Consider the following 23,178-nt stretch of genomic DNA (forward strand, 5'->3'; position numbering starts at 1 on the left):
CGACTCCAATCTTACACCTCCCCACCCCCTTTTTTTCCTGGTGGGGTAAGCCCTACTGTCAGCTGTGCATAAACTAAGGTAGAAGAGCACAGAGGTCACTTACCTTTATCCAAACCAATAAAAAAATCCCATTCCTAAATCACATTATACAAGGCTGTTTTTACAGCTCTTGCCTCATTAACTCATAACCCAATATAAATAGGAACTGTATCCTTTAGGATTTCTTAAGGAATCATTAAAATAAACACACCAAAATTGGGCCCTTAAGTGAACCTTATAAAAGAACAGGCAGCCAAAATAATTCAACCTGCTCTGCTTCTGTTTCCAAATATTCTTGTTTGGGAGAATGCCCGTGGTGGAAGCCTGGGTGCACCAGTACCCGCAGGTGACTTGGGGTCATCCTATTGTACTGATTCTGCACTTGGACGAGTCAAGAATGGTAAAAAGAGGAGATGTTACTGGTGTAGGTGGGTGAGGTGACCTGAGTTTTGTAGGACTGACGAAGTATCTTAGCAGTAAGTGCAATCCTTAACGTAAGAGAATACCAATGAACCATTATAAAGCGGGGAAGCACTAATTGTTTTGTTGGTAGTGCCTGACACATTTGCCATCAGCCAACCAAATGTTCTAGCCAGGTTTTCCTTATGACCAATAACATTTGAGAGACAAGTTGGCTAAAATGAAGAGTTCAACCTGTGGCCAATAAACAGAGTTTTCCATTATGTAAAGTTAATACACCAGGTGGGTGTTAAAACCAATTTTTGACCTTTTGAGTGCTGTTAAAAACTCAGCTAATCATTTCTTTGTTGAGCTACATAATACTTAACATTCAGAGTTTTAAATGTAACTAAGTCGAAATTAATCATTGCTTTTTAGAGAAAATATCTTACTATGTATTTTGTTCTAGGAAAAAAGTACAAATTTGGCTACTTGATAGCAGGGTACTCTAAGATCCTTAGGGAATATAAAATGAAACAGAAAGTCTGGTCACAACTTACATCAGATCAGGGCGGTATCTATGGATAATTGCACATAAGGCCAGGCCACTTTTCCAAGACATAGTGAGATCTGTCACACTGACCCCTGTGTAGCCATCTGTCTGCCTTTGGCACCAACCAAGCAGTTTGCTTGAACGAGGTACAGACTCTAAAAGAACAAAAAAAAAATATTAATGAAAGTGTTGTCACTTGGTAGCATTAATATTGTACTACACATATCCAGTTTGAAAAATTATTGAAGGTAGGAAGAACACAGTTGTCAGGCATCGTGATAAACCAGCTATGCATGTCACAAAATTCTCATGACCATAATGCGAGGTAGCTGTTTGTTACCCTCATTTCATAGACAAGGAATTGAAGTTCAGAGATACTATGTAACCTGATCATTACCACACACTTCACAAATGGCAAAGATTGGACTGGGACCCAGTTGTACCTGACCCTAAAGTGAGATTTCTTCTAATTATGGTCCACTGTCCTCTTTCCATCCTCAATATCAATACCAGAGTTAGGCCTTTACAACTGTTAGCTGACTATTATTATAATGCCATTTGCCTTCTCCATGCCATCTTACATGTAGAGGTATTCTCACATCACTCTCCTTTAAAACAAATCCTCAGGGGCCCTTCAATACACACAAAATATGAAATGGCCTTTATCTCTATCACTGTATCCTGGCAATATCATAGTACTCAGTTAAAATGCCGCTGTTTCTTCCATAAAGCCTTACCCCCAAAACCTTAGCTGGCATGTTGCCCACATGCTGCCCTTTTCTCTTTATCAATAGCATCTCTATCTGGTTTCTCTTTATTTCCTCATAATACCTTAGATCAAGGTTTCTTAACCTTGACACAACTGATATTTTTGGCTGAGAGCTGATTTGTGTACAGTAGGAGGTTTAGCTGCATCCTTGGATGCCAGTAACATCCTCCTCAACCCAAGACAATAAAAAATGTCCCCAGAATCTACCAAATATCCTCTAAGGGGCAAAATCATGTCTGGTTGAGAACCACTGCCTTATGCAGTACTATGTACACTAAGAGCTCAATAAAGAATTACAGACGTCTCTGGATAGGTTAGCTGTATTTCAAAAGGGCATTATCAGAACTCACCATTGCGAGTCAACTTTGGGGTAGTTTGGGAATTCACCAGGTTCTCCATTTCCAGATGAATATCTTTTGTTTCTCCAGTATCATATAAATGGCGCACCTGGCAGAAATGTAAAAAGTTGTAAAGAAGGAAAATGAAACAAGTAACAAATTCCCACCTGAGAAGAGAATGACAGATGAAAGAATGTGATAGCAGACTGGGCAAAGTTTAGACAGAAGTTATGATGATGACTTAGGTTACATATAAATAAATACATAAGTTGTGCTAAAAATTCGCTACTCAGCTATAGAAGTCCTTCTGATAGTCTCTGTTGGACCTATTTTGAAAAAAAAAATTACTTTAAATTTTTTTTTATTGATTTCAGAGAGGAAGGCAGGAGAGACAAACATCAATGATGAGACAGAATCATCGATCAGCTGCCTGCTGCATGCCCCCTACTGGGGATAAAGCCTATAATCTTGGAATGTGCCCTGACCTGGAATTGAACTGTGACCTCCTGGTTCATAGGTCTATGCTCAACCACTGAGCCACACTGGCGGGCAAAATCTACTTTTTAATTGATAATACATATAGTAAAATGATGCATTTTTGTAAATAAATGTCCTATATAATAAAAGCCTAATATGCTAAGTGTCCAGTCATCTGTTCAACCAATCAAAGCATAATATGCTAATGATATGCTAAGTCAGCTCGACCGCTTGCGATGTCATGCACTGACCACCATGGGGCAGACAGTTGACCGGTCAACCACTTGCTATGATGTACACTGACCACCAGGGGGCAGACGCTCCAACTGGTAGGTGAGCCTGCTGCTGGGGTCCGGCCAATCAGGACTGAGCAAGACAGGCCCTGGAGCCCTCCCCCGTTCCTCCCCTGGCCCCGATCGTGTACTGGTGGGGTCCCTCGGCCTGGCCTGCGCCATCTCACAATCCAGGACCCCTCCGGGGATGTTGGGAGAGCTGGTTTCGGCCCCATCCCGCAGGCCAGGCCAAGGGACCCCGCTGGTGCACGAATCTGTGCACCTGGCCTCGAGTACCCATATAACAACCCAGATCAAACTTTACAACATCTCCAGGCTTGCAGTCAGTATTCTGATCCCAAAGGTGACCACTATTCTGATTTCTATCACCAAGGATTAATTTTGCTTGTTTTTGAACTTTATGTAAATGAAATTATAAAGTACATATTCTTTTGTATGTGGATTTTTTTTTGCACACTGTTAATGACTCTGAGATTCATTCATGTTGAATGTAGCAAATAGTTCAGTCTTTCTCATGGCTGTACATGTTCTATTGTAAAATATACCACAATATATTTATTCATTCTACTGCTTGCTTATGGATGTTGAGGTTGTTTCCGCATATTATGAATAAAGCCTATTATATGTTTTTTGGTGTTGTTATGCACTTGTTTTGTTGGGTATGTTGGACCACTAGTGCTGCTCTCTATTAGTAGGTTTCATGGATGTCTTATAGACTTACCACACATAAGTATAGAAGGCCTAAAGGTGTCAACTTCAGGTAGAAAGTGAATAAACAATTACACTAGAACACTGGCAAATATGTTGAACAGAATATTTTCTAAAAACTGATGGGCTCTTTGGGATAATTGTGCTTTGTAAATTATCATAACGTCTGTCTAAACTATGTCATTCTTTTTTTTTTTATTAAATATATTTTATTGATTTTTTTACAGAGAGGAAGAGAGAGGGATAGAGAGCTAGAAACATCAATGAAAGAGAAACATCGATCAGCTGCCTCCTGCACACCCTCCACTGGGGATGTGCCCGAAACCAAGGTACATGCCCTTGACCGGAATCGAACCTGGAACCCTTGAGTCTGCAGGCCGACGCTCTATCCACTGAGCCAAACCGGTTTCGGCTAAACTATGTCATTCTTAATGTAATTATAAGGCTTTAGATATTCTGAGAAATAATTCAGTACAAAAATGACCAACAATAACTTTTAATTGTAGCAAGTGTCTTATCTTTTAAAGTTCTTTCCAGTGAATAATCTCAGTTGTCCTCACAATGATCCTGTCTGTGAGTAGCAGGGATGATTACCTTCACTTTACAAATAAAGAAACTGAGGTTCAGAGAAAGTGAAATAACCAGTCCAAGTTACAAGAGACTGTTGGTGATAATGCAAGTGGAAGTCACATTTCCTAACTAGTGAACAAGTGCTCTTTCCCTACAAGATACAATTTGAATCAGGAGACCTGGGATAAAGCCCTGGACCCATCATTTTTGGCACGTTTGATCTTCTGGCAAATTATTCAACAACTCTCTGCCTTAGCTGCTCAATTTGTTGATTGGAAATAATTTCTACTTCAACCAACTCAGAGAGACATCTACTTGAACCTACTCGAGGGAAAAGTTGTCTATATGTTTGTTATTAATAGGCAAATTTCAAAGGACCCAGATATAGATCACTGACTAGAAGACACTTACCTGGGTTGGCCGGAGAAAGTTGATGTTAATATTGGGATATCTGGTGACAGGGTCTATGCTGTATTGGCTGAAGTTTTTACTCACATTCTCGGGGGTTGTCTGAGGCAGCAACCTATAAATGCTTTCCCTGCAATAACACAACAATATACTCAGGGCATGACAAGCACCACGAACATCTCCTTCTCCTTTGAGAATATTTCTATTTTTTGACAATCCCCAAATTATCTGAAGGATGATAAATCTTCATCCTTGACTGGTTTCCTCCAATCCTACATCAGCTCTTGCTTCCCATTCCCACCAGCTCAGTGATTTCACATGCCTGGTTAAGGGTCAACGAGAACAGCAAAGACATTGCTGTGGGCAGAGATAAAAACGTTTGACCTTAATTTAAAAGGCAAGTAATTTACTGTTTTGTTTTTTCAAGTATGCCAATATTTAATATGTAAGAGACTCACAGATGAAAAAAGAACTTGTCATCTAATTACCCAGAGTGCCTTAAGTAACAGACTTAAAATGACATCAACCACCAATTTCATCCAGGAAATCTTGTTTCTCTAGTTTTTCAGGTTAAGGTATTTGTTCTTTATCAGCAAATCCCAGGATTCTTACCTTACTTGAAATAATCTGCTTCAAAATATCTGACATTTGAAAACTTGAGAAATGTTTACAAGCAGTTTGGTATTTTCCTTTGAATTCAAAGTCACTTTTAATCTCATCTTTTATTTGAGTATGTCCCCATTGAAACAGGAATTTTAGGGGTAAGATAGGACAGGTTTAGGAAATTGTAGAAATTTTGGAAATTAAGGGGACCATGGAGGAAAGCACAGGCTGCAGAGCAGCGGAAGGTACATTTCCATAGAATGAGGGAGCTGGAAAGCTGCAACAGGTACATTTCCACAGAATGAGGGAGCGGGAACAGCAAAAGGTCTATATTTACAGAATAAAGAGAAGGAAGCCCTTCATCCAGAGGGAGAAGAAAGCCCAAAGGGAATGGGAAAACAATAAGGAAGGAAGGGAGGAGAACCTCACATGTCCCATGTGAGGTTCAACCTTTGAGCCCAGGAGTTACCACAGTAACCAGTCTAAGGGAATAGTGACCAATCAGAGGGGATATCAAGGCACCAGGATCTGCAGCCTTTATAAGCCATAGGGAAAAGGAACTCAGTGGGAGTCCATTCTGTGGGACTCTTTCCCTCTTCCCATGTGGGAGTCTGTACTTGTTCTTCAATAAATCTCCACCTTTCTATACCACTTTCTGTCCGTGGATTCATTCTTCGATTCCGGCAGACAAAGAATCCAGGTTCCAGTCCAAAAATTCTGTATCACTATTACCACATTGATTTCATTAGTTTACATCTTTCCAGTTTAAGAACGAGAGGATTTAATGTACTATTTTTATGTATTCATTTATGTGACTGTCATAAAGGACACAGATACCATCCTTCGATGATATACAAAGATTCAGATACCATTAGTCTGCAACAAATTAAGTTTGGACAGGGATAAGAGAAAAACACTTAGATAATCTTTACATTTTACAATTTCTTGAATAAATATCTTGCCTTTCCTCTCTTGAATAAGAAAACATCTTTAATTAAAACAGGAAGAGAGATAGAAGAATGAACTTGTGTTCTGTCTTAAGAGCAAACCACTCACCACTCCATTTTTTCTCACAAAAGGAACCCCTGGTTACTTCCCATTACCTCTCTGCCAGGACTTCTAAGGGACTTGTTCCTAGAGACCAACTTCGTACCATCCAGGCGGAGTCCATAGCAGCTAGAAAGCCCCGGGCAATTCCTGTTCCCATTGGCCAGAAAGGCTATCAAGGAGATACAAAACAAATAATTAAAATAATTTATATTTTAAAAGAGAGAAACTAAACTAAGGAACTAAGAAAGAGATTGCTATTGAAAGTAGTCTTTGGCAACTGTTCAGATACTGGACTTCTCTGCTTCACAAACTGGTAGAAGGGCAAGTCAAGGAAGTTTCTGCTTCATAAATTGGTAGAAGGGCAAGTCAAGGATGTTGCAGGATTTCCATTGCTACTTAGCAAGTCTGGATTCCCCGTGGCCTGTGATGCTTCCCTATATCAGGAAATATAACTCCTACAGGGAATTCACCTATGTGGTATAATGTTGTAGACACTCACTCCACAATCAAAGCACCTAGGTTTGTTTGCAACTACTATTACGTGCCATCATCCTTAATACTCACCTCCAGGAGGCTGTCCCCAACCAGAGCCACTAGTAACTGGTGTCCATTCTGCTCTCGCACCAAGGCAGCATTCTCAGAGGCATACATACAAGTGAAGTCGAACATGGCCACATCGGGCTGCCCATAGTGATTGATGGCAAAATCCAGAGATGGTAGCTGCTGCTGGGTGGAGAAGTCTGCTGCTTCCCTGGCATAGTTCAGCAGAGCCTCTTGGTCCACATTCTCCCGGGAAAGCAAGAGCTCTGTGTCGGCATAGTCCTAGCTCCAGAGAAGAAAGAAGCTTGGTGGAAAAGTCTAGGTACAAGTCTAGCTAGCTCAAGCCACACTACACATATAGGACATAATCAAGTTTTTCACCGCTTTTCCCATTCCCCTAAAGTGATTTCATATTCCAAAATAAGTCTTATACATATATTAAAAAGAAAAAGGGGAAGGCTAAGTGGGAATACAGGGATCATACTTCAACATAATAAAAGCCTTATATGACAAACCTACAGCCAACATCATGCTCAATGGGCAAAAAGTAAACTCATTTCTCCTAAGAACAGAAACAAGACAGGGATGCCCACTTTTCACCACTCCTGTTCAACATAGTATTGGAAGTGCTAGCCATAGCGATTAGACAAGAAGAAGAAATAAAAGGCATCCAAACTGGAAAAGAAGAAGTAAAACTGTCATTATTTGCAGATGACATGATACTGTACATACAAAACCCTAAAGATTCCATCAAAAAACTATTAGACTTAATAAATGAATTAGGCAATGTAGTAGGATACAAAATTAATGCCCAGAAATCTATGGCATTTTTATACACCAATAGTGAACTTACAGAAAGAGCAATTAAAATAACAATCCCATTTATTATTACAATAAAAATATAAAGATACCTAGGAATAAACTTAACGGAGGTAAAAGACCTGTACTCAGAAAACTACAGGACACTGAAAAAAAGAGATAAAGGAAGACATAAACAGATGGAAGAACATACCGTGTTCATGGATTGGTAGAATTAACATCATTAAAATGTCCATACTACCCACAGCAATCTACAGATTCAATGCAATACCTATTAAAATATCAACGGCAGATTTCACAGACATAGAAAGAACTCTCCAAAAATTCATCTGGAATAAAAAAAGACCCCGAATAGCTGCAGCAATCCTGAGAAAGAAGAACAAAGTAGGAGGGATCTCAATACCAGATATCAAGCTGTATTACAAAGCCACTGTTCTCAAAACTGCCTGGTACTGGCACAAGAACAGACATTTAGACCAATGGAATAGAATAGAGAACCCAGAAATTCACCCAAACCACTATGCTCAATTAATATTTGACAAAAGAGGCAAGAGCATACAATGGAGTCAAAGCAGTCTCTTCAATAAATGGCGTTGGGAAAATTAGACGGATACATGAAAAAAAAATAAAACTCAAAATGGATAAAGGACTTAAAAGTAAGACGGGAAACCATAAAAATCTTAAGAGGAATCCACAGGCAGCAAAATCTCAGACATATGCCAAAGCAATATCTTCATCGATACAGCTCTTAGAGCAATGGAAACTGAAGAGAAAATAAACAAATGGGACTACATCAAAATAAAAAGCTTCTGTACAGCAAAAGAAACCATCAACAAAACAACAAGAAAGCCCACTGCATGGGAGAACATATTTGCCAATGTTATATCTGATAAGGGTTTAATCTTCAATGTTTACAGGGAACTCATACAACTTAATGAAAAGAAGATAAACGACCCAATCAAAAAATGGGCAACGGACCTACATAGATAGTTTTCAAAAGAGGACATACAGAAGGACAAGAGACATGAAAACATGCTCAAAGTCACTAATCATCTGAGAGATGTAAATCAAAACGACAACGAGGTACCATCAACAAATGACAAGTGCTGGAGAGGATGTGGAGAAAAAGGAACCCTCGTGCACTGCTGGTGGGAATGCAGACTGATGCAGCCACTGTGGAGAACAGTACGGAGTTTCCATAAAAAAACTAAAAATGGAACTCCCATTTGACCCAGTAAATCCCACTTCTAGGAATATATCCCAAGAAACTAGAAACACCAATCAGAAAGGATATATGCACCCCTATGTTCATAGCAGCACAATTTACAATAGCTAAGATTTGGAAACAGCCTAAGTGCCCATCAGCAGATGAGTGGATTAAAAACTGTGGTACATCTACACAATGGAATACTATGCTGCTGTAAAAAGGAAGGATCTCCTACCATTTCCAACAGCATGGATGGAACTGGAGAGCATTCTGCTAAGTGAAATAAGTCAGTCAGAGAAAGATAAATATCACGAACAACATAAACTGATGAACAAAAACAGATCTAGAGAAAGAGAAGCAACGATCAGACCATCAAACCTCAGAGGGAAGGCAGGGTAGGGTTGGGGGAAGGAGGAGAGATCAACCAAAGGACTTGTATGCATGCATATAAGCCTAACCAATGGACACAGACACTAGGGGAGTGAGGGCATGAGCAGGGGGGTGGAAATGGGGCCAAGGGGGGATAAGGACACATATTTAGTACCTTAGTCAATAAAGAATTAAAAAAAAAAAAAAGCGGGGGGGGGAGGGGGGGAGTGAGGAGGGAGGCTGTTTCTAAAAGAGACCAGGCCTTGCTGCCTAGTGCTGGCTTTTCCATGTACTTGGAGCAAATTACTGCTTCTTTGATACTGTCCAATCCACGTCACAGTTATTCTGAATACTAAATAAAATAACTTATGTGATAGTGCTGGTAAACTAAAAAAGCACTTTATAGTTTATGTTACTATCAGCAATTATTACCTTCTGGGTAGCAAATAGCTTTTGGCAACTGGGACCACATGAAACACTTAACTTGCATAACTCCACAAACCCTAAAGAGCTCAAAGCTTCAGTGCCAAAAGGTTTTGGAGGTGGGAGCTATAGCAGTCCAGGGGACTGGGAAGAAATATATTCAAAATGGAACAGAAGTTTAAAATTAATAATAAGATTCGGAAAGGCTCTATAGAACCCCCAACAAAGAAAAACAAAAATGAGAGAAAAGGGATTTTCCACATAATGGGCTGAAAAACTACTTTTCTGTTTTGGAGGTTCCTGGCATACTGTGCCAAATCTTTATTCTCCTAAAGTGGGGCCTATGGTTTCCAAGTGCCCCTGATGGTACTTTCAGCTACCACTACAAGATGTTAAAAGCCAAAACACAAATACTCAAGTTGGCCCTTGAAACAGTTTGTTCACCATGAAGTAAGTGGTCAGAATGAACTTAGTATTTGGCAGCACACACACAAGGGATGGCTCTTGCCCTCTAAAAAAAATAAATAAACAATAAGGAAAAGTAAATCAGAGTATTGGCATTCCAGATCATTCCTACATAATTTCCACTGATACCAATGGGCACACTGCCTATTTCTTATTGATAAAACATTCAAATACATCTTGTTTATGCTCTTGGCAGAATGGGCTGCACACACTGCTTGGTCCTGTTTCTCCTTGTAGACATAAAGGACCACAAGGTTGAGAAGCAGATACAAGTTAACAAGTGGAAAGAGGCTGTGCTACAGGTACATGTTCATATGCTCACCCCTACTACTGCTCTCAGATAAGGCTACAGTATACTTCAGATTAAAGTGACCAGATTCATTAGTATCCTGCAGAGACAGAGGACACCCTGAAATTCAGCCATGAGTGTGTGCTGGGAATTGCACATGTGGGGATAGTAATTCTCACATTGAGACCAAATCAGACTTAAGAAATTCTCCTTAAGGAACCCTCTACCCTGTGTTTTTCTGATTTCTTATTCAGATCATCATCTTAAGGAATGTCATTCTCTAGAACCACAAATCAAATCACCTAAAATTAAACTGAATATTTATTCCTGAATTATCTGAGATTTGCTTTGGAACAACCCAATTGCAAGAATGGGGAGTGAGTTGGGTACTAATCCTATATAATAAAAGCCTAGGTGGTGTCGCGCGACGTCGCCACAAGATGGCCGCCACAAGATGGCTGGCAGGGGAGGGCAGTTGGGGGTGACCAGGCCAGGGAGGGCAGTTGGGGGCCATCGGGCCAGCAGGGGAGGGCAGTTGGGGGCCATCAGGCCAGGAGGGGAGGGCAGTTGGGGGTGATTGGGCTGGCAGGGGAGGGCAGTTGGGGGAGATGGGGCCAGCAGGGGAGCAGTTAGGCATCAATCAGGCCAGCAGGGAAGCAGTTAGGGGTGTTAGGCTGGAAGGCAGAAGCGGTTAGGGGCAATCAGGCAGGCAGACAGGCGGCGAGCGGTTGGGAACCAGCAGTCCCGGATTCTGGATTGTGAGAAGGATGTCCGACTGCCCTGTGGGATCGGGCCCAAATGCAGGATCTGGCCCAAACCGGCAGTTGGACATCCCCCAAGGGGTCCCAGGGATGTCCCAGATTGGAGAGGGTACAGGCTGAGCTGAGGGACACCCCCTCCAGTGCATGAATTTCATGCACCAGGCCTCTAGTGAAACAATATTGGTCATGTGTTGATAATTCTGAAAGCCAGATAATGGGCACATGGGGGCTCATCAGATGATCTTCTCTACTTTTGTTTATATTAGAAAATTTCCATAATAAACAGTATTTTTTTAAGTTTAACTAAAAAACATTAGAGTACATGTTACCAGGAGATGAGTTAGGGGCTAGTTTTCATTCCCTTGCAGGAAAACTCATCTGACAATAAAATTTTTTCTCTTGGTGATCATAGTAACGAGTACAACATAAAAAGAGGTTTAAAAGAAATTTATCACTTACATGCAGTATCACCCCTTTGTCCAGTAGGCTCTGCTTTTTGGCTGTCATAACAAAATAGTGTGTGTCATCTTTGTAGTAGACGATGTTCTCCAAATCGATACCTGCAAAACAAAAATGTTGAAGGTATATCAGGGCAGCCAGAGAGATTGTACACGGGTCCACAGAGACCAGGGTTGTAAAACTCCAGGCGGGGAAAGAGAAAGTAAAAAAGATGTCTGAGCCCAGATTCTCACTTCCTGAACATTCAGTTCATAAAAAGAGGGGGAACTTTGTTTATCCTTGTACTGCTCTGTTAACTTGACACTCTAAGTTATCCTAAAAACAATGATCAATAGTAAGCAGAAATATATAAAGATTGAAAGAAAAAGAAAGATTAACCCTTAGTAAGATGGTCTAGGTTAGTTATCAGGTTAAGCCTCTTTTATAGTCATCAAGGCAACTGGGGGAATCTCCTAGAACAGGACAGACAACTGGATGCCTGGAAGCACAGAGTGAACTATTGGCTTTTAATTTCAATTAATCTAAAAAAAAAATAGATGTAATGGAAAGAAATCATGTTCTAGAAAACAGAGAATTAGAATCTGCTGTACATTTTTGTTGCGTCGAAACATCTAAGTTAATCTATTCAAAAGCTATCATATAAAAATTTCATTCCTATCTAGCATGTGGTTTACTTCAAGACAAAGTAGTACACTCAGTGCCTAAGTCAGGTTCTCAATAAACCAGAGAACTACCAGCCAATAGGTTACTGCATTAAACACCATCTCTTAGAGCCACAGTGTAGAGGAAGGGGTAGGAGAAGAGTTGGTAGAAGACAGCATGAACACTTAAAAACAAACACACAAATATAGTAAAAACCCAATCCAGAGTATCCCAGTCCCTGTGATGAGCATAAACAACATTAGAGTAGCAATCAGTGCTATGGAAAGCATTACATGCAGAACAAAGCATGGGAGTGAGGAAAGAGCAATGGGTAAAGGACACAGTAACACCAATGACCAACCACCCCACCAAACTATCCTAGAGAAAGCCACAAGTAGTTATTTAAACTTCTATCCTTATTCCTTTCAAGGCACTGATACCAACCTGTAGCTTCCCTGAGCTCCTGGAAAAATTTTTGGTTAAATATGAAAGCCACTCCACTGATCTCTTCCACTTTGGCTTCTGCTGTTGTATTTCGGTTGATAAAATTTGCTGTAATGGCAATGGCCAGTTTGCCTCTAAATTCTTTCCGACGAAATCCTGGAGGGAAAGAAATTTTCAGATGTGGCAGCAGTTGGCTAGAGAGGAAGGAATATCACTTCAAACAGGAAGGAGGTATTGATGATGACATTTGGGAACATAGATGATAAAAATCAATGGAAAAATTTTAGGGCAGCTCTTCTCAACCTGAAAATAAGGTGTTTACCCATCAAAGACTATAACAATCCAGAAAAGAAGTCAAAGTCTCCTACACACTAACAAAAAATTTGAAATCTGACTAACCAGAATGTTATTCAATACTAGGAATTTCTTTCTTTTTTTTTTTTTAAAAAAGGGAAGCCATCTTTTTATTAAACTGAGATTTAATTCTGTAGTGCCAACTGCTCAAAGTATAGCTTGTCTCTTAGTACCCTAACAAGAGTACCCTGTAAGAAGTAAACCAAGTACCAATTGGCTAGGGAAGGCTGGGGCTGCCATTAAATTAGAGTAGGTAGCACATATATGTAGATCCTCTCTGATGACACAAATTCTCATCCCAGGGTTTGGAGAAAGTCACCCTTCACTCTGCAATAAACCAGGAAAAGGAACAATGACCAATACCTTCCAAGGTGTTCCTACGGCCATCCCCTCCAATGATCACTTCAAATTCATATTCTGACACAGGATGGGTTTTAGGGTGCACCAGTGCCCGCCAACCTATCCCTGTAGACCAAAGTAAAATTGAAGGTTGTCATTCAGATCATATTCATACATCTAAGACATCTCAAGATAGCCAGGTAGACAGACACCAAACCAAAAACAGTAAATTTAAAAGCACAGGGTACAAACCACAGAAAGAAAGACGCCTCACAAAGGAACATTCCCACCATATAATTTTCTATAATGAATACAAGTGCCTGCAATGTCTAATTCTATCTCAAAGGCCTCCTCATTAAATCAAAAGTTCCTCAAAAGATACTGGCTACACAAACAGAAAAGCCTTTTTAACTAGTTCTGAAAACAACCCACAGATTCCTATAGTTTTCTGCTTTGATCTCATCTTTTCTCACCCATTTGATGCCCTTTTATCCCTACTCCTCCCTTTTCCAATTCAACTCACGTTCATTTTCTTGGTCCTCAGGAGGGTGTACGAGTCCTTGGAATTCCACATTGACATGAATTTCAATTCCTAGGATCAATGCTACTTTCAAAAGTATTAGTTGAAGCTGACGGATACCTGGGTAAACAAAAAGATAACACAAGTTAGGGCACATTGAAAAAAAGAATACCAGTTAGCAGTCACTGCTCACGTTTCCACCTGTCCACCTATGCAGAGTTTATCCAGATTTTCAATGCTTCCTATAACAGGAGGCATTTTCCAAGCCATGTTCAAAGCTTCTTTCTTTACTAAGGGCAAGAAATGTTCTAGAGAGACACACAAGCCCACTCCCACCTCTTGGGTGAGATATTTAAAACAAGCGAAAGCTCTGAGTTAACATGAAATTGTGGCCAACAGGAGACTCTCATTTACATGCTCTCCTGATTCAGTTAGAGCTACAATTATGTAGCAGAACCTACAATACTTACAGGACATGGTAGTTACCAGAAGATGTACACCCACATGTATGCTTTCCAGTTAGATTCAAAGGGGGCTGTACTACTTCCTGGGATTCCAGACAGTTCTCCTTCATCTTATTACCTTACTGATCTTCACAGATGCTTGCAAGGTGAGAAGGGGAACTTCAATGCAAGCTTAGTAGTCTCTTACCATTCCTCTGCCCAGTACTGGTCTATAGTTGTAGAAACTAAGGTTCAAAATGAATGAAAAGCTTGCTCCATTATCAGTGAGATTTATTTATTTAACCAGTCAACTGCCATGATATTTTGAATTTAATTAAAAAGGTCCCCTGCTTGCATCTATAGACGCTTACGGCGTATAAATGGTTAATATTCAGCGAGAATCTGCCAGATGCCAGACACACGAGATAAAAATCTAGTCCCTGACGTAGGACACAGCTCCAAGACATACCCTGCCACACATAAGGTAGATAAATCCACTGAATGAATGACCACTGGTCCTCTCTTAAAACCAGTCCTACCTGTAGCCTGCGGCTAATGTGCTAGGAGTGCATGCAAATCCTCCTCTAGATCATTTGATTATTTTCCCCAGGTTTTACAACCTGACGCCTTCAGAGTCACACATGCAGCGACTCATTAAATCCCATGTTAGCACACATTTTATATTTGTAAACAACTGGGTTCCAAGATGCTTTAAACATTTCAGCCCAAAAGGTGGGCAGAGTGCTTCTTCTGCCTAGGGGATGTGGCAGCTGTGGCCAGTGTTTGGTAAACTGGCACAGCCACTTCAAACAGCAAAAGGTTTAATAGCTGACTGTATTTACAGGACACATCTGAAGGAGCTCAGAACAAAAGTTCCTTGATAAGTCTTCTCTGGAATAATGATCACACTTCAACCTCATAATGTAGACACTGTTTTCATGAACACATACAGTCATGAAAACAAAATCACCGTCTGCATTAACTTCTATTTACTTCAAAGCTTGAATATGACAAGAGTATAGCAAGAACTCCCTAGGCCAGTGATGGGCAACCTTTTGAGCTTGGTGTGTCAAACTTCGCCAAAAAACTGAGCATAACTCGGGTAGTGTGTCACTTTGAGGAAAAAACATTATTTCGCAAATGTTTCATCCTCAGGAGCAGCAAATGTTTCATCCTCGGCATGCAGCTGCCTCAGCGGCCGCGTGTCATCAGAAATGGCTACGCGTGTCAGTGCTGACACGCGTGTCATAGGTTCGCCATCACTGCCCTAGGCTGTAAACCTCATGAGAATCATCTAACCAAAGAACTCGCATTATCAACTTGCTATTCACCAAACTAGGAGTCTGTTTCTTCTACAACCGTGGTTTCCGCAGATCTGTGTCCCCACAGCATTTTGTTCTTATTCTAGTACAGCATCTTTCATATCACATTCCAACAAACGGCGTGCTTTGTTCTGCTTCTACTGGACTAAGGATAACCAGAGTCTGGTCAAGGCCCTCACTGGTCATCTTATTTCCTAGCCTGGCCCCAATGTCTATCCCACCATTGTAAGTGCTAAATAAGAGTCCAAGACCTAACTTAGAAATCCCTAAGCTAAATTCCTTGTAGTTAAATCATTCTAGGTTACAGAACCACACATGGAAGGTATTTTGACTCCAAGCAGAGTGTTTCTATACAACAGGTACTAAAAGAACTGGTTTTACTTACTGATATGGTCAATGGCTCCAGCACAGAACTTGCCATAGAATTTCTTGGCACCCAAACCTCGCAGATCATGTATGGTGAATGGCCAGAGATGCAAGACATTGTTGCGGGAGAAGGCATCTCGTTTCTCAATAACAACTACCTTAGCTCCCAGTAAGGATAAGTCGATGGCTGTGCGGAGACCACAGGGGCCAGCTCCAATGATGAGACACTGAAAAACACAGCTGTTTTCAGGGCAAAGGAAGCATCTCTTGAGAAAGCTCACATTTCTAGAAAAGTTTCATGATCTCATAACCATCATCCCCTAAAGCCCCAAAATAGGGCTATTCTCTCCACTTCCAACCAATCTGGGTCACAGCAGGACATTTGCAATGGTTTGAAGAAAAGCTGGTGGTAGCTATGAATAAAGAAGACATAATTGTCAGTGCTGGATACAAACTTAGCACATGTTCACCCTGTAGATCTGGAACATACTTAAATGGGTCATAGTTTCAACAAACAATTGAAAATCACATCTCATTTTTCATCAACAGGAGAGGATCTTTTGTTTTTTTGCTTTTAAATATACTTTTACTAGAAGCCCCGGTGCACGAATTCATGCACCAGTTGGGTCCCTAGGCCTGGCCTGTGGGATGGGGCCAAAACCGGCTCTCTGACATCCCCCAAGGGGTCCCGGATTGCAAGAGGGTGCAAGCTAGGCTGAAGGACGCCACCAGTGCACAATCGGGACCAGGGAGAGACGTGGGAGGTTGGCCATCAGGGGAGGGACCGCAGGAGGGCTCCAGGGCATGTCTGGCCCATCTTGCTCAGTCCCAATCAGCCGGACCCCAGCAGCAAGCTAACCTACCAGTTGGAGCGTCTGCCCCTTGGTGGTCAGTGCATGTCATAGCAACTGGTCAATCAGTAAACTGTCTGCCCCCTGTGGTCAGTGCATGTCAAAGCAACTGGTCGACTGGTTGACTATCTGCCCTGTTGGTCAGTGCACATCATAGCAAGCGGTTGAGCGGCCTTAGCATATCATTAGTATATTACTCTTTGATTGGTTGAATGGCTGACTGGTCAGCCGGACACTTAGCATATTAGGCTTTTACTATATAGAATTGATTTTAGGGAGGAAGGGAGAGGGAGAGAGAGATAGAAACATAAATGATGAGAGAGAATCATTGATTGGCTGCCTCCTGCATGCCCCCCCCCACTGGAGATGAAGCCTGCAACCCAGGCATGTGCCCTGACCAGGAATCAAACCATGACCTCCTGGTTCATAGGTTGATGCTCAACCACTGACCCACACTGGCTGGGCAGGAGAGGATCTTTTGGGAGGTTTCTAAGTCAAGCAGATTTCTGTCCAAGAAGACACAGATTATTAAATACATAGTCCTTGCAACCTTAGAGTCCTGGAATGGTTCTTTCACTCAAATGATTCCCAGGAGTAACATCCAAGAGCCAAAGTTTTATGTGCTGAAAAAAGTTCTTTTTTTTTTTTTTAATATATATTTATTGATTTCAGAGAGGAAGGAAGAGGGAGAGAGAGATAGAAACATCAATGATGAAAGAGAATCATGGATCAGCTGCCTCCTGCAAGTCCCCTACTGGAAATCGAGCCCACAACCTGGTCATGCGCCCTTGACCGGAATTGAACCTGGGACCTTTCAGTTCGTAGGCCGACGCTCTATCCACTGAGCAAAACCAGCTAGGGCTGAAAAAAGTTCTTAAATCATATCTTTAGATTGAAAGTCCAGGAAAATGATCATGAAAATCCATATTTTACGGAAGTACTCAGGGTGAGACTGGACACTTAACTACTTTGCATTGTATGTGCAGAAGAAAAAAAAAACCAGAACATGCAATATTTTGGCTTTGAATTCCTTTTATACTTAATAAAACTCCAGAACTCACTCTTAAAGTCATGACTTTGAATTTCTTGAATTTTGCTGATAAATATCTAACTAAATGGGCTGGCTAGCGTGGCTCAGTTGTTGAGAATAGACCTATGGACCAGGAGGTCACGGTTCTATTCCCACTCAGGGCACATGCCAAGGTTGCAGGCTTGATCCCCAGTGTGGGTGTGCAGGAGGCAGCCAATCAATGATTCTCTTTCATCACTGATGTTTGTATCTCTCTCTCTCTCCTTTTCCCTTCCTCTCTGAAATCTATAAAAAACTACGTAAAAAATTTAACCATATGCAAATCCACTGGGGATGGGTCTCTAAGTACCTACACTAGGCAAATTAAAGCTCATGAAAGAGCAAAAATGACATAATCATGAAGTCATTTGCAACTTTGTTTATGTGTTAGCTTTTTCCCAGAAGATGTGTTCTTATATAAGCAGGAAAGCAGGAAATGCATTGTTCTTTCTCTACTTCCTCACACCTACCCTTCCTTGCACAGCTGACTGAATAGCTCAGGTCTTTGCCGAGGTCTACCTTTTTCATGAAAACACTGTTTCTGAATTTTGTGAAGAAGCCAAAGGAAATAATTTGGTTCACAAGGCCCTTGCTTAAGAAAACATACTTTTGAAATATGGATAAAAAGAGGTCTGAAGCCTGTGGCAAATTACCAAGTTGGCAGATACCATCTATACCTTTCCCAGTTACTGAGTATAGAACAATGACTTTGTAAAGTTGATATGCCAAGCACCATAAAGCCGTGTTTGTACAGGATGCTTACAGGGCCCGGCTACTTCTTTGCTAAATGACCTGCATCGATGATCCCCAGTGGGGGGGAGGGGGGGGGCAGGGTATGTATCCACGATCCCCGGTGGGGGGCGGGGGGCAGGGTATGTGTGTGTGCAGGAGGCAGCTGATCAATGTGAGATTCAAAACAAAGCCTCAGCAAAAGAAGTTGCTACACCATTAAAGTTATTCTGAAATAGTTGAAACCCTGAGTGTTCAAAATATGAATACATGAAATAAGAATAAAGTTTGGCACATGGAACAGTCAAATGAACATAAATAATGGCTCCATAAACCTTCACAAGGTATAAGGTTTGACTTCCTATACTAGATCATGGCTGACTTGGCCTATTTTTCACCCAGTCAGCTTCTACTTGATCCTTTTTTCAAGGCCTACCCCTACTCAGAATCTTTTCTTTACTGGTTAAATCCTTAGGTCAATGACCCCAAGGCCTCAGAATAGCCAAAGCTTACCTTGGTGTTAGTACATGCTTTTCCCTTTTTGTAGTCTTTGTGGCTGCCCCGTTTGTCCAGCTTTGCCCAGAGGGCTTTGGCTTTCCAGTAGTTGAGCTTGGACTTGAGCTTGTGATAAAAGGAGCGATAGTCCTTAGGCTTCAGTTCCAGGTGATCACAGAGCTCTTGGAAGGCCTTAAGCGTCCCCTTGCAGGTGGAAGCCTGCACAAACTGGTCAAAGAGGGTGTGTGCTTGATTCATTGTCTCATTCTTACTCTCCTCCATGCTTCCCCACCCTAAGCACACCACACAAAGGGGGCAGTGGGATGGCGGTTGATCCACTTGACACTGTCAGATTAATCTAACAAAAATAAAGAAAAGGAATGGTAAGCAAATCCAAATTTTATCTACAAATATTTTCTAGGAGACATAACTCTTTTTCAATGGAATTCCAAAGCATTCTAGTCATTCACTCAACAAATGTATATTGCATACCTTCTATACTCCAGGCACTGAGGTATTGGGGAAAGAAAGATTAGTATAACAAAGGATTTGCAGTTTAGTGGGTGAGACTGATTCATAAACAAAATGTTAAATGTACTATGCTAAGTGTCATTAGTGAGAGAGGCACAAGGGATTTGGGAACATTAAGGCAGAGGACCTAAGTCATAGGGAGAGAGTCCTCATTGAAGATGAACCTGTGAGAAGTGACAGCTGAGTCTTTCAGGGTAAATAAGTGTTAGCAGGCATGGAAGAAGTGTAGGACCTGGGAAAAGAAGTGAAACAGGAAGGCTTGTGAGTGACTCTTAAAGTAAAAGAGTCAAAAAGGATCCCCAGGTTTCCTGAAAGAAAGACATCAGGCCAGTGGATTAAAAACAGAAGAACTCATTTGTGAGGGTGGGGTGGTGAGTTACCTTTTAGACCTGATATGTTTGTGCTGCCTTTGTGGAGGCGCTCACTAGGCAGGTAGGTATGAATCTGCAGCTTGGGGAGTAGCTAGGGACCCAGCCGTAGATTTAGGCATCATTAGCATACAGGTGGTAGTTGAACCAATGATAGCTGAACACAAGGGGAGTCTGTGGTAAGAGAAGAGCCATGGGCTTTAAATAAGACCTGGGACTCATAAACTTGTAAGGAGCTGGCAGAGATAGATGAGCTCGCTAGAAAAAGATTCTGAGGCACAGGAAGAGGTCTGAAGAGAACCAAAGGGTAGTGTCATAGCAGTTGAAAAAGCACAAAGTTCAGAAGTATCAAAGTCAGCAGGGATTTAAAGACCGAAAAAGTCCTGCCACTGCATATAGTATATGGCAGGGTGGGAAGATCTTATAGCCATTCCACTTTCCCACAGATATATTTGACAATAATAATGATGATGTCTATATGTTCCACTTATCAAAAACATCTATCCATACACACACCATCCTGTGTTTGCTGGGAAGAAGCTTTAAGATGACAGATGGTACATTAGGTCCTACTTTATCCACTCACTCCCTTGGGTCTTTTTCATAATTTTTGTACCATGTTTTATTTATCATCGCTCTTTAGAAGCATAATTGGGAGGGAAGGAGGCAAAGGGCCAAAGACCAAAACCAATCCATAGGAAGAACAGAAAGGGAGGGCAAGGCAGTAAGACTCTCTTCTAATTCTGAAGTTTTCACAGTTTAGTGCCAAGAATACCTTCATGGTCACAGTGCTCATTTCTGGTGCTGTAGTCATGATGGTCCACCACAGGAGCATCTCCAATTGACCACTAGTGTGAAAAACAGGACGACACTGGAACTTTGCTTTAAAGAGGATTTACTGTTGGAGATGGGGGCAGGTGGAAGAAGTGAGTTGTTGATCCACTGTGTTCAGGTGTAGAAGTAACCCACTGTTAATGAACCAACCCAAGGATAGTGGGAGCCACCAAACTGTATGTGCTAATGAAATCCATTCTCAGAAGACAGGCACCAAGTTCCAGACTGAGAACACGGGAAGAGATCCATGTTCTCTCCTGAAGCTCTTACATTGAGTAGGCCTCTGAAGAACAGAATCCCCTTTTGTGAAGTAGAAGTAACATACTGCTTCGCTCCAAACCTCACCGTGATATCATAAGGTTAACCAAATCAACTGAAAATGTATCTTAAGTTTCATGAGTGAAAGTTAATAACTGAATACAAGGAACAGCCATTTCCCTTTGTTTTCTATGTCAACAGATGCATTCTCTTCATGTACTGTGGAGGCTAAGTCAAAGATGGTAACTTGGCTTCTCCTCCCAAATAATATCACTTACTCAATAACCCCTCCTAGCTTTGGATATAAAAACTACACTACTAAGAAACTTCCAATATCTACCTGCCCAAGAATCCAGTAAGGAGTGGAATTAACTGGAATTTACCTCCAGTTTCCCCTAAATAAAAGTTTATTCTAGGTAGCCTTAACAGAAAGAGAAATATTTTAAATTTCCTATAAAGAGCCCATTCTTTTTCTTACAAATCAAGGCCTATCTTAGAAATGATAGTCAAAAGATGGCTGTAGGGGCAGGAAAAAAAACCAAGTGTTTATCCAAAGGCAGAAGGGTGACAGGTCATAACTAAGGACTAGAAACAAAGGTCCTAGAGTGTTTGCTCTGTCGAGGGACCTCTCTGTGGATATTTCTGTAGCTTTATTTGCTGTTCTGGCAAACAGACAGCACTCTGCAAGCCACTTTGCATACCCTACCTGTGTTCATCATCAACTTTAACTCCACCAGTCACAGTGTTTGGAAAGCTTTCATATATCTGGTCTAATCTTTCTGCCTTGTGTCAAGAAAGAAAATGATTTTGTTGTTGTTGTTGTTCCTAAGCAGCAGCCACCTTCCACTCCTTCCCAGAATTGGAGCACTCAGTACTATAATTTTCTTGCTAAAACCAACACATTAAAGATCCTGCAATATGTGCTTCCAAAAGCCCTTCCCCGTCCTAAGGCCCACTTTATGCTCACACTTCCCTAAAAGAGTCTCATGCTTTTGTGCAGAGAAGCATTCTCCTATGTAGGCTAGCAGCTTTTGTTTGGCTATCGCCCACTCTGAAATAAATATTCACTTCCGAAGAGTTGCTAACCACCACAGAGAGTCCAAATCAAATGCCAGCACAGATGAACACCTCCACTAACAACTGGCCCCTAACCCTTCTGTTGATATAACACACTTTGAAATTTACAGGTTTCGGCCACAACTCCCAGACAGCTGAGCAAGGGCCTGCTTCCAAGTGGCAGGCAAGTATTAAGTGCCCAGCTGAAGGGACTTAGACCTGCGGGTCACTAATGACAACAGATAAATAGAGGTAAGTTGGTTCCTGGAACAATGTGACAGGCACCCAAGGTAAGACTACACTAGAGTTATTCCCTCGGGCTGCCTCACTTTTCCTACTTTGCAAGCCAAATGACAGCAGTGGGAAGACACTCAGGGTGGAACAGTTGTTCTGTAGATCTACAGACTCGGATGTCTCATTTATCACAGGGACTCATCTGGCATTCTGATTCACTCTTAGAGCAGCTGGGAAAAATTGCAGAAGGGCCATTCCTGTTATCTCCCTCATTTCTGAAAGTCAATCTTGATCATGCTCTTCATGAACCACCCCTGTGTATGCTATATCCCAAATATCAGTGCAATTTCTACCAGTTGACAACATTCTGCATGCTGCTCTGTCCCGTGGCAGGTGACTGCTGACTCAGAAGTCGTGCACATCCTCTGGCAGTGAGGGAAGTGCTGGAGAGGCTGTCTGTAAAGTACATGCAGGAGCAGTGTTTATGTTTCTATTTACAACAGAAGCAAAAAATCGGTTGTCACTGACTCATGGCTGGTTATGAGAACACTCAATCTCTAGCTCTTAGAATAGATGGGTGGTTATTTGAGGGACAGGGGAGAATTATATTTAAAAATAGAAAAAGAAAAGAGAAACAAAACAACAAAGTAAGAATTATACTTTAAGAGTATACAATCAGAGTCGAGTTCAGTCAATTTTCTCCCTAGCCACTGCACCATTAAACCAGGCAATGTGCAAAATCTTTGAATCTTATTTTAAACTAGAGGCCCTTTGCATGAAGAAT

The 23,178-nt window shown here is 41.3% G+C and overlaps 1 protein-coding gene across 8 annotated transcripts in view; it reads right to left on the reverse strand.

Moving 5' to 3' along the window:
* MICAL3 (microtubule associated monooxygenase, calponin and LIM domain containing 3) overlaps positions 1 to 22,036 on the reverse strand; it is a 181,965-nt gene extending 159,929 nt beyond the window's left edge. For 2 of the 8 annotated variants that reach the window (XM_079774882.1, XM_079774885.1), the window contains exons 1-12: positions 19,772 to 20,710; positions 19,132 to 19,471; positions 15,989 to 16,196; positions 13,842 to 13,958; positions 13,343 to 13,444; positions 12,626 to 12,781; positions 11,540 to 11,640; positions 6,772 to 7,029; positions 6,261 to 6,376; positions 4,558 to 4,684; positions 2,111 to 2,207; positions 999 to 1,146 (exon numbers count right to left, since the gene is read on the reverse strand). In XM_079774882.1, coding sequence (XP_079631008.1) covers positions 999 to 1,146; positions 2,111 to 2,207; positions 4,558 to 4,684; positions 6,261 to 6,376; positions 6,772 to 7,029; positions 11,540 to 11,640; positions 12,626 to 12,781; positions 13,343 to 13,444; positions 13,842 to 13,958; positions 15,989 to 16,196; positions 19,132 to 19,395 — 1,694 coding nt within the window. In that variant the 5' untranslated portion in view covers positions 19,396 to 19,471; positions 19,772 to 20,710. Of the gene's footprint in view, positions 1 to 998; positions 1,147 to 2,110; positions 2,208 to 4,557; positions 4,685 to 6,260; positions 6,377 to 6,771; positions 7,030 to 11,539; positions 11,641 to 12,625; positions 12,782 to 13,342; positions 13,445 to 13,841; positions 13,959 to 15,988; positions 16,197 to 19,131; positions 19,472 to 19,771; positions 20,711 to 20,787 lie in introns of those variants that run through there. The other 6 variants (XM_079774883.1, XM_079774884.1, XM_079774887.1 and 3 more) reach the window with 4 other exon arrangements.
* Between the last annotated feature and the right edge of the window lie 1,142 nt (positions 22,037 to 23,178).

This window comes from Cnephaeus nilssonii (genome assembly GCF_951640355.1).
Source record: "Cnephaeus nilssonii genome assembly, chromosome: 6".
NCBI lineage: Eukaryota > Metazoa > Chordata > Mammalia > Chiroptera > Vespertilionidae > Cnephaeus > Cnephaeus nilssonii.